The following is a 15,758-nucleotide window of genomic DNA, read 5'->3' on the forward strand; positions in this document are numbered from 1 at the left end:
ACTTGATGCATGCAAAAGTTAGCCTTCAACCTACTAACAAATACCCCGTTTGAATTTTGAAAATCGGACGATTGTTTGCGGAGATAATATAAGAGCACCCCATTGCAACTCCACAAACAGCGCCCCAGGGGCACCCCGTTTTTTACCAGTTGATGTTGAGGATTGGTCTTGTCTCGCACGAAGTGCTCCCGTACCTCATCACTCTAGCCTCACATGCAGTCCTCAAGGGAAGCCCATTATTGTTAAACAGGGATTTTTTTAATTTATTTAATATTATTTTGTTTAAGTAAATTTAATCCTGTTATTTTTGTAATATTCATTCATTTAATTCGAATCATTCAGTTCAAATCCAGCTCACACAGTGATAATCATAGTTCACAGTTCATTAAAGTTTGCGCTTCAACTGTAAATCTTCACTACTACTTATATATTCTTTTTTTCGATATGAAATGTATTTAAAAACCTTCTTAGTTATGCCAGGAAACATGGGTAAAAATTTGGTTGCAATCGATCGAGCAGTGTTTTGTTTATCCCTAGCAATTAGAAACCGTCTTCCTCTTTGTATAATAGTATAGACTGATTTCAAGGTTTATTATGCCCTTAATCGAATTCAAAAAGATGTTTTAAATTTTATCTAAGTTTAACCTTAAACTTCACCAAATTTACCGATTTCAATATATATATTTTTTCTTCTGTAGATGAAATTCTTCTGTTGCAGAAGCAGTAGATAGCAATTATGTTATCTGTTTGCAGATAGCATAATGGAGTATATTTTTAAACGAAAAATTACGTAATATATACAGACGATTTGAGAATACGCGTATTTTCATTTGTTTATCGTCATTGCTTAATATTAGATTTTTAGCGTAATGTTACATACGCTGATGTCATTCTGATATTCAAAATATTTTAGCGCGAAAATTAGAAAAAAAAATAAATGTTGAAAAAAGTTGGTTTTATATCCTCCTTATATTATAAATGGTAATAAAAATGCCGAAAACACGGAAATTGTAATAACTCGAAACCTAATTGATCTATTGGCAATAGCTTAAAACAATTTTTTATATTTTTTTTCTACCTCCGGTCCCACCGTTAGGTATTGCTTCAGAGGATGAATGAATGAAAAGTAGCGTGTGACAATGCCATGCCTGACCGGGATTCGACCCGGGACCACCGGATGAAAGACCGAGACCGCTCGTGCTCGAGACCATTCGTGCCACGGAGGCCGGCGGCTTAAAACAATTGCAAAATCAAATCACACCTAATGAGGCTTCACCTGAAATTCTTTCTCAACTTCGAGTCGAAATATCAGCGAATATTGGTTCTTTCTATATTATTACATGTTAAGAAAAATGCTGAAATGCTGGCCGCAAAGCGGCTAGAGGGCGCAGCCCCCTAATATTTAAATAAAATAAATTAAAAAAATAACAGTGCCTCAAATAAATACAACGGAAATAATACTTCAGTTATTAAATTATTATAATACTTACTAGTATTACTATAATTCTTACTATTATAATAATAATATTTATAATTATAAATTAATTATTATAATATTAAATTATTAAATAATACGTCAGTTATTTTTTAAAATTAAAGGCACCATTTTAAAGGAAAACGCTTTTTTGAAGTCTAAATTGAAGAATAGACTGAAGAAGTATGATTTTTGTTTTTAAATTATGGTTTTTTAATTGGTTTCAATGTTTTTTGTTTAAATTAATTTTATTTGTTGAAGTTAATCTCTGTAATTGCGTAGCGCAAAATATATTTTTTCTAGTTATACACGTATATATATATATATATATATAAGTTTAATATTGTGGTTACGTTGTTGTATATATATATAAGTTTAATATTGTGGTTACGTTGTTTCTGTTATAATTCATTATAAATGCAGGTTAAGGTTACTTTAGGCGAAAGTTGTCTTTTTAAAACTTGTTGCCAATTAACATTTTTCTACAGTAATGCACGTATGTAACGTGTAACGTTTAGATGAGATTGCTAAATACGGTATTAGATTTATTAAACTATAATGTGTTATTAGAAATAGAACTGGCGTATAATAAATTTTTTTCTGTTGACGTTATTCACGCACAGAATTTTAATATAAGTAATCATCCATTAAATGAAAGCTACTTGAAGTAGAGCGGTAGGAAACTAATACATCTATAACTTTTTGAGTGGAAGGATGAACGTTTTAAAACAAACGTTTTCTGAGTAGAAGGATGAACTGTTAACGGATATAAAGGTTGAGTAAATCTTGTTAGCAATGGTAGATTATAGATCTTCAAAATAATCGCTTCAAGGATACTCTAACAAACGTTCTTATTTATGATAACAAATACATAGTGAGGAAATTTGCTTCAAATGGAGATTATAAACTAAACTTAATGTAAAAAAATACAGGAAGTAAAAATGTTAGGAAAAAAATTTCTAATTAAATTTTGTTAATTTTTATCACGTTTTAATTATTATACTAAAGTATGTGAGTTCTGATATTCATACTTTGGTCATAGGTTAAAAAAGTTTTCGTTTTTTTAATTAGAAGAAGATGAAGCTCGATGATATTTTTAAATAAATAAAATCTATCTACGTCAATGCTTAACATAATAAATACTACCTGCAATGTACCTCGTAATACACGGAAGTTTAATATATATTGTGCTATTGTAAATCTTTATCCGACAAAATCTACTGTGTATCCGTTTTTCTCTCCGTAACGGCGTAAACGATTATTTAAGTATTTTCATTCTTGGTTAGAACGGATAATTTTGGGTTATAACTATTTTGATGGTATAAACGGATTAGACCCTACTAAACTTCAACTAAATTAGTCAAATATAAAAGAGGAAGGAAAAATGAGCAAAAATAGGATAATTAAAAAAAAAAAAAGGTTAAACCTTAAATACTTCTAGACCCTTTCAGATCTGAAGTTTACAAACTTTTTTTTTCTTCTATGCATTGCACGTTATAAAAGAGGTAATATGTTCTTATACTCCTACTATTTGAAAGATTATCGATTATAAAAAAAATATGAATATGTAGTTTACTAGTTTAGCCGCTGAATTGAACAGGTTCATTTTTATTCATTATTTTATTACAGAGGTACATTAGTCTCTTGTTTTACACTATTTGTTTCAGCCTCCCTTATATCTGTGACAAATGTAAATATCTGAAATACGTGAGGTGCCAGGTGCTTTGTATTAATACAGGGGTCTCCAAACTACGGGCCGCAGGACAACACCAGTCCGCGAGCACCACCAATCCTGCTCACGGACATGCCCGGTTTCCGGCCCATCATAGTTTATTTTGTAAATCACACAAAATAATAATCAGAGGAGTCAGTGTGGCCCTTAGGCTAAAAGGTTTGGAGACCCCTGTATTAGAATTCTAATGTTCACTCCAGAACAGGATTGAATGTCACTTTCATTTCAGTGAGCTTGATATGCTAACATGCAACCATAAATTTAGTTCAGTAAAGAGGAGGGATTGTTTCATTTTTCACTTTCTGAAGCAGATTTTTATGTACATCACATAGCTAAGTGATTATCGAAAAGGACTTGAGACTCATGTCAGATCGCCCACAACTGTTACGGTTGTAGACTAATAGTTACGGTTGACTAATAGTGAACAAATTGGACTGCACTAGGAAATTTTCTAGTCAAGAATAAAATATTTATTTTTCAAAGGCAGTACATTTTTTCACGGCACCAGCTTGTTCAACCTCTAATGCATATAAAAAAATTGTTTTCGAAGGCGGAAATAGATTTCACCGGTGCTAAGTAGAAGATAAAAAATATTTCCACCTTAAAGTTAAGAAAAACTTCAAATTTATTCAATACAACATTGGTTGCATGTGAAAAAAGTTTCAGGTGTTTAGCATACGACAAGCCCCAACTTCTTACAATTCCAGCAACATTTTGGTCATCCCTTGTCGTAAGGGTTGGTCATATCAAAAATTGTTTCAGACAAATGTTTTAGGTAATGTTTAGAGGACAACTACCACTTTAAACTGATTCAATTCTGTGCCTATTAAGGGAGGTATGATTTTTTTTCTCTTCAAAACCCCATTTTTTCCATCCCTTGGGCCAATGGTTGGTGATATCAAAAGACTTTACTTAGATAATTTTTAGGCTCTTATCCAAAGAATAATAGGAACTTTAAACGAGTTCGATGTTTTACTTAATAAGAAAGTTATATCGATATTTTTTTGTTCGAAAAAGCCCTCCCATTTCCACCCCTATGGTCCGATTTTCCCAATTAACGAACTCGACTAAGATTTTGGGTCGTTATATTTGAGTATCAATTTGACAGTGATTGGCGCAAAATTACTGCAGTTATCTTATTCACAAGAAAGTGAAATACATATATAGATATATGTATATATAAACTTTTGAACTGAGGATGGTTTTGGAGTCTGGGGGATGTGAAACGCGAAGATGTGTCGAAATTTTCCGGAAGTCTAATCATGGTACCCATTACAATAGCTTTCTTATGAAATGTAACTAATAAATACAATATAGCTAATACTAATATTTTAATAACTGTAATAATATTACAAATTTAAGTAGATGAATGTGACATTGAAAAATTCCATCACCCTCTGATGATTTTACAAAGTTGCTCGTCACATAACAAAAATTTTGATTATTTTTAAGTTGTCCAATCTTTTTTCTTTTATATTAACGTTAACATTTTCAAGGCCTTTTTTCCATATTATATAACACCTGTATGCAAATTCGTTTTTGCATAAAGGTATATATAATAATAATAATAATAATAATAATAATTATATATAAAATTCATTTTTTCTGTATTGATTGATATTTTTGTCGTGTAACTGTTATGTGAATTATGAAGAGTCATTGGTATAACGTACACTTAAAGTGTATTTAAATGAATATAATTAAACTTTTGTCTTCTTAATGGTGTAATTTTTAAATTGATTTTAATTTACGATAAAATTACGTGATAATGAAATGATATTATCCCACCCGATCTTTTTAATAACTCCCCGCCCATGTCTGATCTGAATTTATACAAGTATGAGATAGTTTTACCCTAGCTCTGCCTCAAAAATGTAATATTATGTAAACAAAAACTATGTAAAAATAGTTTGAAGCCTACTAGGAAAGTTGGCTAAACCTACGTCACTATGAGAAATTTATACGATTGCATAAGACCGTGGTTTTTCCGTATAGAAAATTTAGTTATTTTAAAATGTTTAACGAATCTTTTTAACCGCAAAATTAAGTATAAAATCTGTTGCCGATAAACGATTTTAACCACCGGTTTCCGGTTTATTAATCATACCTCATTATCACTGTTTTAACGAATTTTTATTTCCTTGTACGAAGTAAAGAAGGTATTGTGATCGCAAAAAATTTCAGTTTTCTGATTTCAACGGAAATATCCATTTTGACCATCCCTGAGTCCATTTTGACTAGTTTCGGCGTGACTTCTGTACGTACGTATGTGCATACGTTTGTATCTCGCAAATATAAAAAAAATTAGGATTTTGGACTTTTTCTTAACTGCAGTAATTAGCCCTCATTGTGAGCTTTTCAACGATATATCATAAGTGGAATTTATTTTCATTGGTTCCAGAGTTATAGCCAAGTAAAAGTTTAATTAATGATTTATTGGATCTTACAAGGGGAAGGTACATAGATTCGAATCCGATTTCATCTTCTTTTTTTAACTTTTTTTTAAATTTAAATATGCTCGTATTGATTTATTAATAATTATTAACCTCTGATTGTAAAAACAGTTTTACAATAAATAATAAACCAATAATAACAATAAAAAAAATTATGAAAAAATATCAGAAGTTATTAATGAAATAAAATTTTATGTACTTTTCATTTTAAAAAAAATATGTGTATATATAATTTAAGACGTACAAGAAAATCATGTGGTGTCCACATGAGATTTTTTTTAAAGAAATGTATGAAATACAACCGAACTTACAAAGTTATGAGATCAATCTAAATTATGATGCAGTATAGGAACATAATCGTTACAGCATAGCTACCTATTTTAAACTAACAAAAAGTGAACAAGTTTTTTTTTTATAACTATGTGCTTTGATTGTAGCTTTGATTAAAGTAAACAATAATAGCTTAATTTGAATAAAACGTTTTACATAGAATCCAAGATACAAGTCTTACTTTTGCTGTAATTGTGATTTCCCAATTTTTCACTCATAAGCTCCCTTATCATTGTCATTCTGTTTTTACTTAGTTCTTTTTTTATAACAGATTATTACAAAGAGAGGTTCTACCTACATATTTCATGTATAACCTGGGTGTTAAATGATAAATATAAAAATAATCTATTTTTAATTATATTTATCTCATGTATGATGGAAACAACTTCCACTGTGGTTTTTTAACTTTTTTTTGTTAAATTTTTTTCTATAAAATGCTATTGTAAGATATTTTTCTTTGTAGAAAAATACCTGGTTCTATATGAATTATCCTCTTAATCCACGCTGCAGGTTATAACAATTAAATGAATTGTGACCCCACAAGTCATATTAAGTACCTTTAAAAAATTTTAAGATTATTTACTTGGCTAATGTTTTGTTTAAAATCAGATATTTTATTGTGCAGAATAAAGTAAAAATTTCTACATCATAAACAAATATTTAACTGAAGATAATACTCAAAAAATTATCAATAACTGATAAAAATATCAATTACAATCTGTTAGTCAACACTTATAATTGCAAAACCCAGTATAAGATATGCATAAGTGTTTTGTGTGCTATGAGATGGTAAAAGCTAATGCTCATGTGCTGACACAGAGCTGTCTGAGTTACTATTCTTTTCTGTAAAATTAACTTTTTGGACTGTTAATTCATTTTATTTTTCTTTTGTTTAACAAATGCGCAACAGTACAAATGCAGAATGAAGGAAAGTAAAAAAAAAATCTTTATATAAGAACAAATACAAAGTATAAGTCATAAATTATACAAATTACTTCAGAGTTATTTATAAAATACTTTAATGTATTACTTGACACTAAATGGTCGATTGAGTCTTAAGAGTGTTTCCTGATCCAAGACTGCACCGCTGCACTTCAGCCAATTACTGGGTATTGTGTTAAACAGTTTGTCTCTGATTTTCTTAAAATTACAAAAAGAAAGAGCGCTAATCAGTTCTTTTAACCCAAGTTAATTTTTCACCTTCTGCCTAGTACTATAACTGTTATATACTAGTATTATAATTTCTGTTTAATTAAAATATGTGATATCAAATGTTCCTTTTCTAGGCAATATTTCCATAAAATAACAATACAAATTTTGATTTTATAAAACTTCGTTTTAGATTAGTACCTAGAAAATTACGGCTGTATCATCACCAAAAGCAGATAGATTTAGTATCTTCATCTGTCCATTAATTACATGTAATAATGATTCTAGAACAGTTCTTGAGATAACTTACAGGTAACCACCCTCAGCCTACTCTCCTGGCCTTAAAATCTCACAATTTGGTTCTGCAAGTTAGATTACTACTAAAAAAATTTGAGTTCCTATATATGCATCAAATACATCCCTTATCTGCGCATTGTAGTATCTAGTTACTGTTTCTTCATTTTAGAATAATAATGTATTTCATCCAAAGAAAATCTAAGTAAAGTGTACTTCTAGTTAAAACAATACATTGTTAAAATACAAATTACAATACGTTGTTAATACAAATTTATATTAACTAATTTTTTTTTTTTTGAAAATTAAAATCTACTTTAAAATTAATTTGGTATCTAATGAACCCTATTGAAAAATATCTTAAATGATGATGATGATAATTTAATTCTTAAATTTTTTTGCTGTTAGCCATTAATGGTTTTTAAAGTTACATGATGAATTTGCTGATGATATTTTGATTATATATTCATTTTGTAAAGCAAAATTATAAATAATGTACTCTTATCTTTGTATCAGTTGTAATTACCAAGAATTGTACTCGTACTTCCTGTGGGGAAAACTGGGTCATGTTCCCTCCAAACATCCTATGAAAGGTGCATGATTTCTGCTAGATGATTTATGCTATACAAGTTAGATATTTTTAATACAAATTTGTAAAATTTTGAATTCATCCTTGTCCTGATAGCGTAATGGTGATAGTGACTTTCTTATGAGAAGTTTTTAATTGGTTTCATTAAAATTTTTTAGTTCTGCCCAGAATATGGGCTTCTCTGCTTTCATCTCATTTTGCTACATAAAATAATTTTTACTTTCCTCTTTTAATACACCACTGCCTAAGTTATAAGTTGGCCATACATAGATGTTCTTACTAAGGGTTATTAACTCCATTGGTTATGTAATGATGTGGCTAACACATCATTAATCAGCTGTTGTTATTATATAATTCAGATTTAAATCCATGTAATACATGTAGTTACTTTTAAATGGATTTGTCTCTGTTAATGGATTCATTGGTTGTTGAATTTAATAAAGGTTGTTGATTTTATTATTTGCCAACCTAAGTTGGTTGAAACCAACTTTTGTTCTTTTTTAGTAATACTCATCTAGTTATTAGTAATACAAACTGTTGTAGAGCAGTATAATCTCAAGTAACATATTTTCACAAATGGTAGCATCTCAGCCTTTCATCTGGAGGTCTCCCAGGTTTGAATCCCAGTCAGGCACGGTATTTTTCACACGCTACAAAAAGTCTCATCCATCTCATACTCTGAAGCAATACCTGAACAATGGTCCTAAAGGTTAAAAAAAGAAAAAGAAAAAGCAACATATATTACTAAAATGAATATGATTTATGAACACATTTTCCTGTTTGTGGAAAAATGTGAATTATTTCTAGCTATAATTCTAATATTTAAAGCTACTAGGAATTAAAACTAATTACATATCAGCAGCTTTGTTATCTAATTTTAAATTTATTGTTTTTCAACAAATAGACAAGTGTTTTATAGAGTGAAAAACATCATTATACTGTTGTAGGTAAATAATATTAAAATTGACAGCTTATTGCAGTAAAAATATATATATATATATTTTTTTTTTATTGTTAATATATGTTTCCTTCTCATATAATAAAAAAGAAACAAAATTGTGTACTGTTAATTAAGTATTAATAATTATTTAAATGCCTGTTGATGTGTGATAAAAATAATTAAAGTAGCAGAATATGTGTATTTAAAAATAAATACAAGTCATTTAAAGTGATTATATTATAATAACTGTTAGATAGCACTATACTTATTGCGACAACCTTTAATAAGTAATTTTTATCTTTTGTCATTTTTTTAGCTGTCATTTATTTCCTAACTTCTTTAATTAAAATGTTAGTTTTAACTGCTGAATTTCAGTATTAGCCCCTTTTAATAAGTTTTCGTTAGTATGTGTATTTAGTATCTCCATTTTTAATTTTTATGAAATTTAATTTTTGTCACAGTTTGTTTCTGTATTAAAATAAAACTAGGCATAAGTATTTATCATTCTAAAAATGAGGTTATGATATTATCAGACTTTTTGTTTAAACTGTTGGAGAGGTATTGCTGCTGTTCAGTACAGTCTATATTAAAGACCTCAAGAGATTAAGTATGATGTAAACAAATTATAATTTTTATCTTTGTCTAAAAGGAATTAAATTATCTGTAACCTATTCCAGTCAGTTTTAGAAAAGAAATGATTAATATAATTATGATTAATGTCAGTCACCAAATGATAATCTACGATAAGTAGTATATAAGTGGGAGCACATGGCCTTGTTACTTTAAGAAATACTTAATTAAATGTCTGAATTCTAAATAATGAATAAAACATTTTATTTATTTATATGAGTATATAAACTCAACAATAACTGTTTGTCAAAAGTTAATTTAGGAAAATGGAATATGTCAAAATTTTTGTAGTGTCAGGAACTATGGCATTGTATTGTAGTTTTCTGTTATCATTTTGAATTCTAACAATGGTACATAATCATATTTTAAAGAATTTTTAAATGCAAGAACATGATTCAGGTTCCTCCATCTATTCTGCATCCTTGCCTGGGCTTAAGGACTTTTCAGAGATGGATGCAGATTAGGCAAAAAGTTTATGTTTATAAAATCAGTTCACAAAATAATTTAAATACCTTTAAAATTAAAATAATATTAATCTGGAAAAATAAAACAGTATTTTAAAATGTTTAATATAACTTCATCATCAACTTACCTGACCCATAGTTCACAAAATCATCACTCACAAAAAGTACTAAATTTAAGATTTCAGGATGTTATTATTATTTTGGGAAAGATTAAGAATGAATTAGAAAGCATGTTGAGTGTTATGGACTGATTGCTTAGAGAGAGATTTAGTTTGAAGGAAATGATAATTTAACAGAACTAATGAAATGCAATAGAAAGGAGAATAATGAGGAGTTAAAAATTAAGATAGAAGAAGATTATACTTGAAGTTTGTTATTTAGGTAGCAAAATTACAAAGGTTGGATGAAGTAAATTATTAAAAGAAGATTGGCACAAACCAGCGGAAAATTTATCCTGTAATAAGTATATTAGTAACAGAACAAGATTTATTATGTCCCAACCTTGTCCTACTGTACAATATGAGATTGATTGGGGGTTCTGTGTTTTCAGTACCATACTTATTGACGTAATACTTTAAATAAACAATATTAAAATTAAAGACAGATATACTTAACATTACAACAAAGTGAACGCTTGGACAGTTTATTGTTCAGTTCAACCAAGCTCTTTGCTTCACACACATCCTTTCAAACAGATATGTTCAACAAACGATTAAGTTAACCAGTCAACAAACGATTAAGTTATGTCCATTATCTTACCTTAATCCTTCCCCATATTCCTTCTACGGTAGTTCATGTAACTTTTGCTGGTGTGATTACAAAAGTATAATGATAATGTTCTTGCACGAAAACAACTACTCCAGCATTATTCTCAGCTGCATTGTAGATTTTCTTTTACATCAATACTATTTTATTTTGATGACAATTTTATTTTCTAGCAATATACAGTATGGTAAGAGACCAGTTCCTGTTCCTTTAAGAATTATAGATTGTTACCAATATTATTATTAATAATATTGTAACAGGACCAGTATAACAAACCAGAATAACAGATTTCTTCTAATTAAGAAAGAAAGAAAGAAAAAAATAATAATGAAAAGAAAAACCAGAAGAAACTAAAAGAGGTTCTTTTCTTAGAATAATGGATCCATTTAACAATTCGTTCTTTGTAATACAGACAATAGCACCTGTAAATGTTCTTTTTCAACCAGAAGGGTTACTGGAGTGGGAAATGAATTTATAGAAAAACATAAGGGGTAGACAAAAAAAATTATTACGCTTCAACAATTAAAGGGACGAGTTAGATACTGGTTCTGCAGGCCAGGGGATATAAATACTGTCAGGAACGATCAGACAAAGTAAGTGCATCTGCTTGGCAATGTTCGGCGCAGTCGTAATAAGTGAGTAGTTTAGTAACAGTAGTAAGTTTAGTTACAGTAGTAAGTTTAGTAACAGTAGTAAGTTTAGTTTAGTAACAGTGAGTAGTTTTGCAAGCCCGAGTTCGACGCAGTTGCAATCACGACAATATCAGTAAGTGTGTTGTAACAATGAGTGAAGAGTATGTCACGAGTATTCCAGCATGGACAGTGGGTGAGTGCAGGAAGTTGTTTGGTGAGTTATTGGTGAACAGTGGTGAAAGTGACAGTATTCTACCCATCCATAAAGTGAAGGGTAGTTCAATTGTAAACAGTAAAAGTAATAAAATTGAATTGTATGAAGTTTAGCCTTTTCTAGTGTTATCTTGTTGTTAATGCAATATCAGATTTTAGTGGTCATAACGTTTTTAGTAAATTACATTGTATTCAGGTATTTATAATTTAATTGTCTTTAAACAAATCTTGCCCTTTTTAACTGAATTACTATTTTGTATGTTTTATGTATTTCATTATTATTATTATTATTATTATTATTATTATTATCATTATTCTTATTGTTGTTACTGTTATCACCATTGTCATTGTCATTATCATTGTTGTTACTATTTTTATTATTTATTTTGTTTTTATGTCTTTAGGGTAATAAATTGTATTTGTAAGACATTTTTACATTTGTTAGTCTCTCAATATCCTAGTATATCATGAACATGCAACAATATTTATTTTTATTACCACCACAATTAATATACCTGCAAATAATCGTTTGTTTTTTTTTTTTGTTTTTTTTCCACTGTAAACATTTTAAAAATATTTTGGAAATATTGGAGAATGGCCCACAGTAACAAAATTTTAAATAAATTAAAAATAAGAACCTGCCATCATTATTATTTAGAAAATATTGTTTTTGCAATCATATATTATACTTTTTTTATTTCAGGACACACATCACATTTTGATAATGCATTTGAAGGAAAATATGATTTAGGTTCTATAGCTCTAGCATTTTACTCTGGTTTGTTTGCATTTGGAGGATGGAATTTTTTAAATTTTGTTACTGAAGAACTCCAAGATCCATACAAGTAAGTAAATAATATGTTTGAATCATTTTATTTATTAATTTTAAGTGTCATTAAGTATTTAAAAGATAAATATAAGTATAGCACAGTATCATTAGACCGTGAGAAATAGAATAATTTCTTTTTAAATTTATTAATTTCAGGCAATTAAGAAATATATAGAAATTAATCAGTTGTATAAAAGCAAATATTTTTTATTTATAGTAAACATTTCATGTGCATTAGTTACAAGTAATTTTAAATTAAAAGTGCTAGTATTTTTGTGTGTGATTTATCTGAAGACACAATGTAAATTTAAAAAATTTATTAATGTGTATAATTTTTAAAGATGGTGGAAATTTTTTTTAGAATTATTAAAATGTAAATTTAAGTAATCATCTGAATTAAAATCACTCAACTCCTTCATTCAACTTTTGTAAAACCACATTTGACAACTTTATTTTTATTCAATTCATATTTTAAACTCTGCACACTCTTTTTATAAAGCTTCATTCTTTAACTTAATGGAAAAGACCATCGTAGGAAGAACACCACATCAAGAACCATCTTCATTCTAGAAAAATCAGCATAATTGCCTTCACCGTGAAAACAATTCCATATGTTATTGTAATTATTTTTTAGTATTAATGTAGCTATTGTATTTATTTTGAATAGTTTTAAATGCACATGATTAAATTTTAGGAGCTACAGGTAATGCTGCTTCCATCTATGTACATATTGAATCCACTGTTATAAAAACACACACACATATATATATATATATATATATATATATATATATATATATATATGCACACTACTTTAACATTTGAAAAGTAATAAATGTGTTTACTTGTTTTTTCAAATTATATTTTGAAAAAATTCTTTGTTTTGCATAAAACTATGTTGTGCAGCAATGAATTATATAAGTTTTCTTTTGATTTAAGCAGTCAGCCTCTAATTGGATTGAAAATAAAAAATTAATTTAAGAAAAGAAGTAAGAAATTAGTTGTTAAATTATTGCATGTTTTTAAGAAAGTTTTATTAATAATTTTTTTCGGTATTGGTTATACTGTAGATATACTATAATTAAAAATAATAATTTTATTAATTTATTATTATTTCTTATTTTACTTTTTATTATTTTATTAAAAATAATAAGAAATATTCATAAAAATCTTTGAATTTTAAAATTGTTTACAGTTAGTAAACTAAAGAGTTTTTAATATATTCTATGATTATATTATTTTGGATACATGTACTATGCATGTTAATTGTTGACTTATTGGCATTAATTAAATTAAAATAGAATTCCATTAGAATAAGGATTTATTAATAGTTTTATATTACATTAGAAAAATATATTTATGTTGTTATATTGCTGCTTTTAAGAATGTTAAATTACTTACTATAAAGTTTTATTGGAAAAAAAAAATCAAATTTGAATTGTTTGTTTGTGTCATACTTTGATGATACTAAATAGATTTAAATTATTTCTGTAAATGAAATTACCTATACTGAAGTTTAAACAGTTATTAAATACATTTAAACTTTTTTCCATTCTTATTCATTATTTTTAGACTTTATAAATTACAAATTTTAAATTTTGTTTAATAAACACTATTTAAATTTGATGATGTATTAAACTTTCACAAAAATTTATGAAAGCATTATTTTTAAAAAAAACAGTAATTTTATGTTTCATCATACTAAAAAATATGATTGTATAATCTTTTTTTGATTATGGTAGTTGCTTCAGATAAAGGGTATCTAGATAAGAGTTGAAATGGAGTCAGAAGGTAGAGACAGCTTTTAGACAAATTAAATCTAGGAATGCAGGTGCAGAAAAGCCCTTGCCATAAGAGAGGTTCAGGGAGTTAGAGTTCTTTGGCTAAACAGGAAAATACTATTTAGGTATTCTGATTGATGGTATACAAAGTGTGCTTGTTTGTGTACAACTGATGAAAAAAAACTATAAATGTATCGTTTAATTATAACTCATCTCTATTCCATATCCATCTAAAAATTACTACATATTGATTACTTTTATGTTATTTATTAATTATGTTATTACATGATGCATTACACAAAATAGGTGTAGAAAATGGAAATTAGATAAAAAACTTATTTCAAAAAATAAGTGAAAAGTACATTACACTCAGCCTAAAAGTTATTTTCTATGTTTGTAATAGTGAGAAATACTGTATATCATGATAGTATAAAAGTACAAGTGACTCAACTTACTTGTTTTTTCTTATTATGTTTATATATTATATTATTAAACTTATTATGATTTTACTTACATTAACAAAGCATGTAACTATACGTAATATTCTTTTACCTATTATTTATCAATATCAGACAATGATGAGTCATTTGAGAGAGCCTGTGTTGTATTATAAAGAAATTTGTTTATAATAAAATAACTTTTATCATGAATTCAATGTAATCTTTCTTTATATTTCAATATTACTCAGAGTTTAGCTTAATGGTAGCCCCAAGTTAGTTGGGTACCTTTCTCCAATAAGACTTCTTGAAAAATGAATACTAATTTTTAAGGATACTAATATAACTTTCAGTGCTCTGGAGTAAGCGTAAATATAGGTAGTCCAATCTTACTTCATCATATGCTTAGCCTTTACCAGAAACCAAACAAATCCATAATGTTATTTTAAGAATCATGTAAATGCTAATTTATTCTGTTCCATTACCAGCTGCATTATTCATATACCAATATTATAAATAAAAATCACTTATAACTAATTGCTTTTCTAAGATAGAATGCTTTTCTAAAATTTTAATTGCTTTCTAAGGTAAATTTATAAACCATGAAAGTAGGAGTAGAAGTTTGAAACCCATTATTGAGTAATTGAAATTTTATTCCTGAAATAATACTCCATGTAGATGAAACATAATTTGCTGGTCACTAAACATTACTCATACACATCGGTGGTAGTAATAATTCAGATTCTTATCTTTATTATTTCTATACATTAAAAATTCTTAAATTTTTTTTTGTGGAAAATTATATTAGATTTTATTTATGTGATTGATCAATACTTTTCATAAATTAAGATATTGAAAAAAAATTCACAAATATGAATTTATATTATTACATAAATTCACCAGTATGAATCGTAGGAGAATTTATCACAAAGACGTAATAATTACACTCGGTCAGAGAATTATGTCACTGCTTGTTTTGCCTCAAGGCTGCTATTTTTATTTTTATGTTTTTAAACAACATGTAGCATTTTATTAGAGTAATTATA

At 27.7% G+C, this 15,758-nt stretch overlaps 1 protein-coding gene across 1 annotated transcript in view; it reads left to right on the forward strand.

The window, feature by feature from the left end:
- Positions 1-15,758, forward strand: part of JhI-21 (Juvenile hormone Inducible-21) — a 149,034-nt gene that overhangs the window by 98,119 nt on the left and 35,157 nt on the right. The window contains exon 3 of the mRNA XM_075356123.1: positions 12,369-12,510. Coding sequence (XP_075212238.1) covers positions 12,369-12,510 — 142 coding nt within the window. The remainder of the gene's footprint in view (positions 1-12,368; positions 12,511-15,758) is intronic.

Source organism: Lycorma delicatula, chromosome 2 (assembly GCF_047948215.1).
Source record: "Lycorma delicatula isolate Av1 chromosome 2, ASM4794821v1, whole genome shotgun sequence".
NCBI classification, from domain to species: Eukaryota; Metazoa; Arthropoda; class Insecta; order Hemiptera; family Fulgoridae; genus Lycorma; species Lycorma delicatula.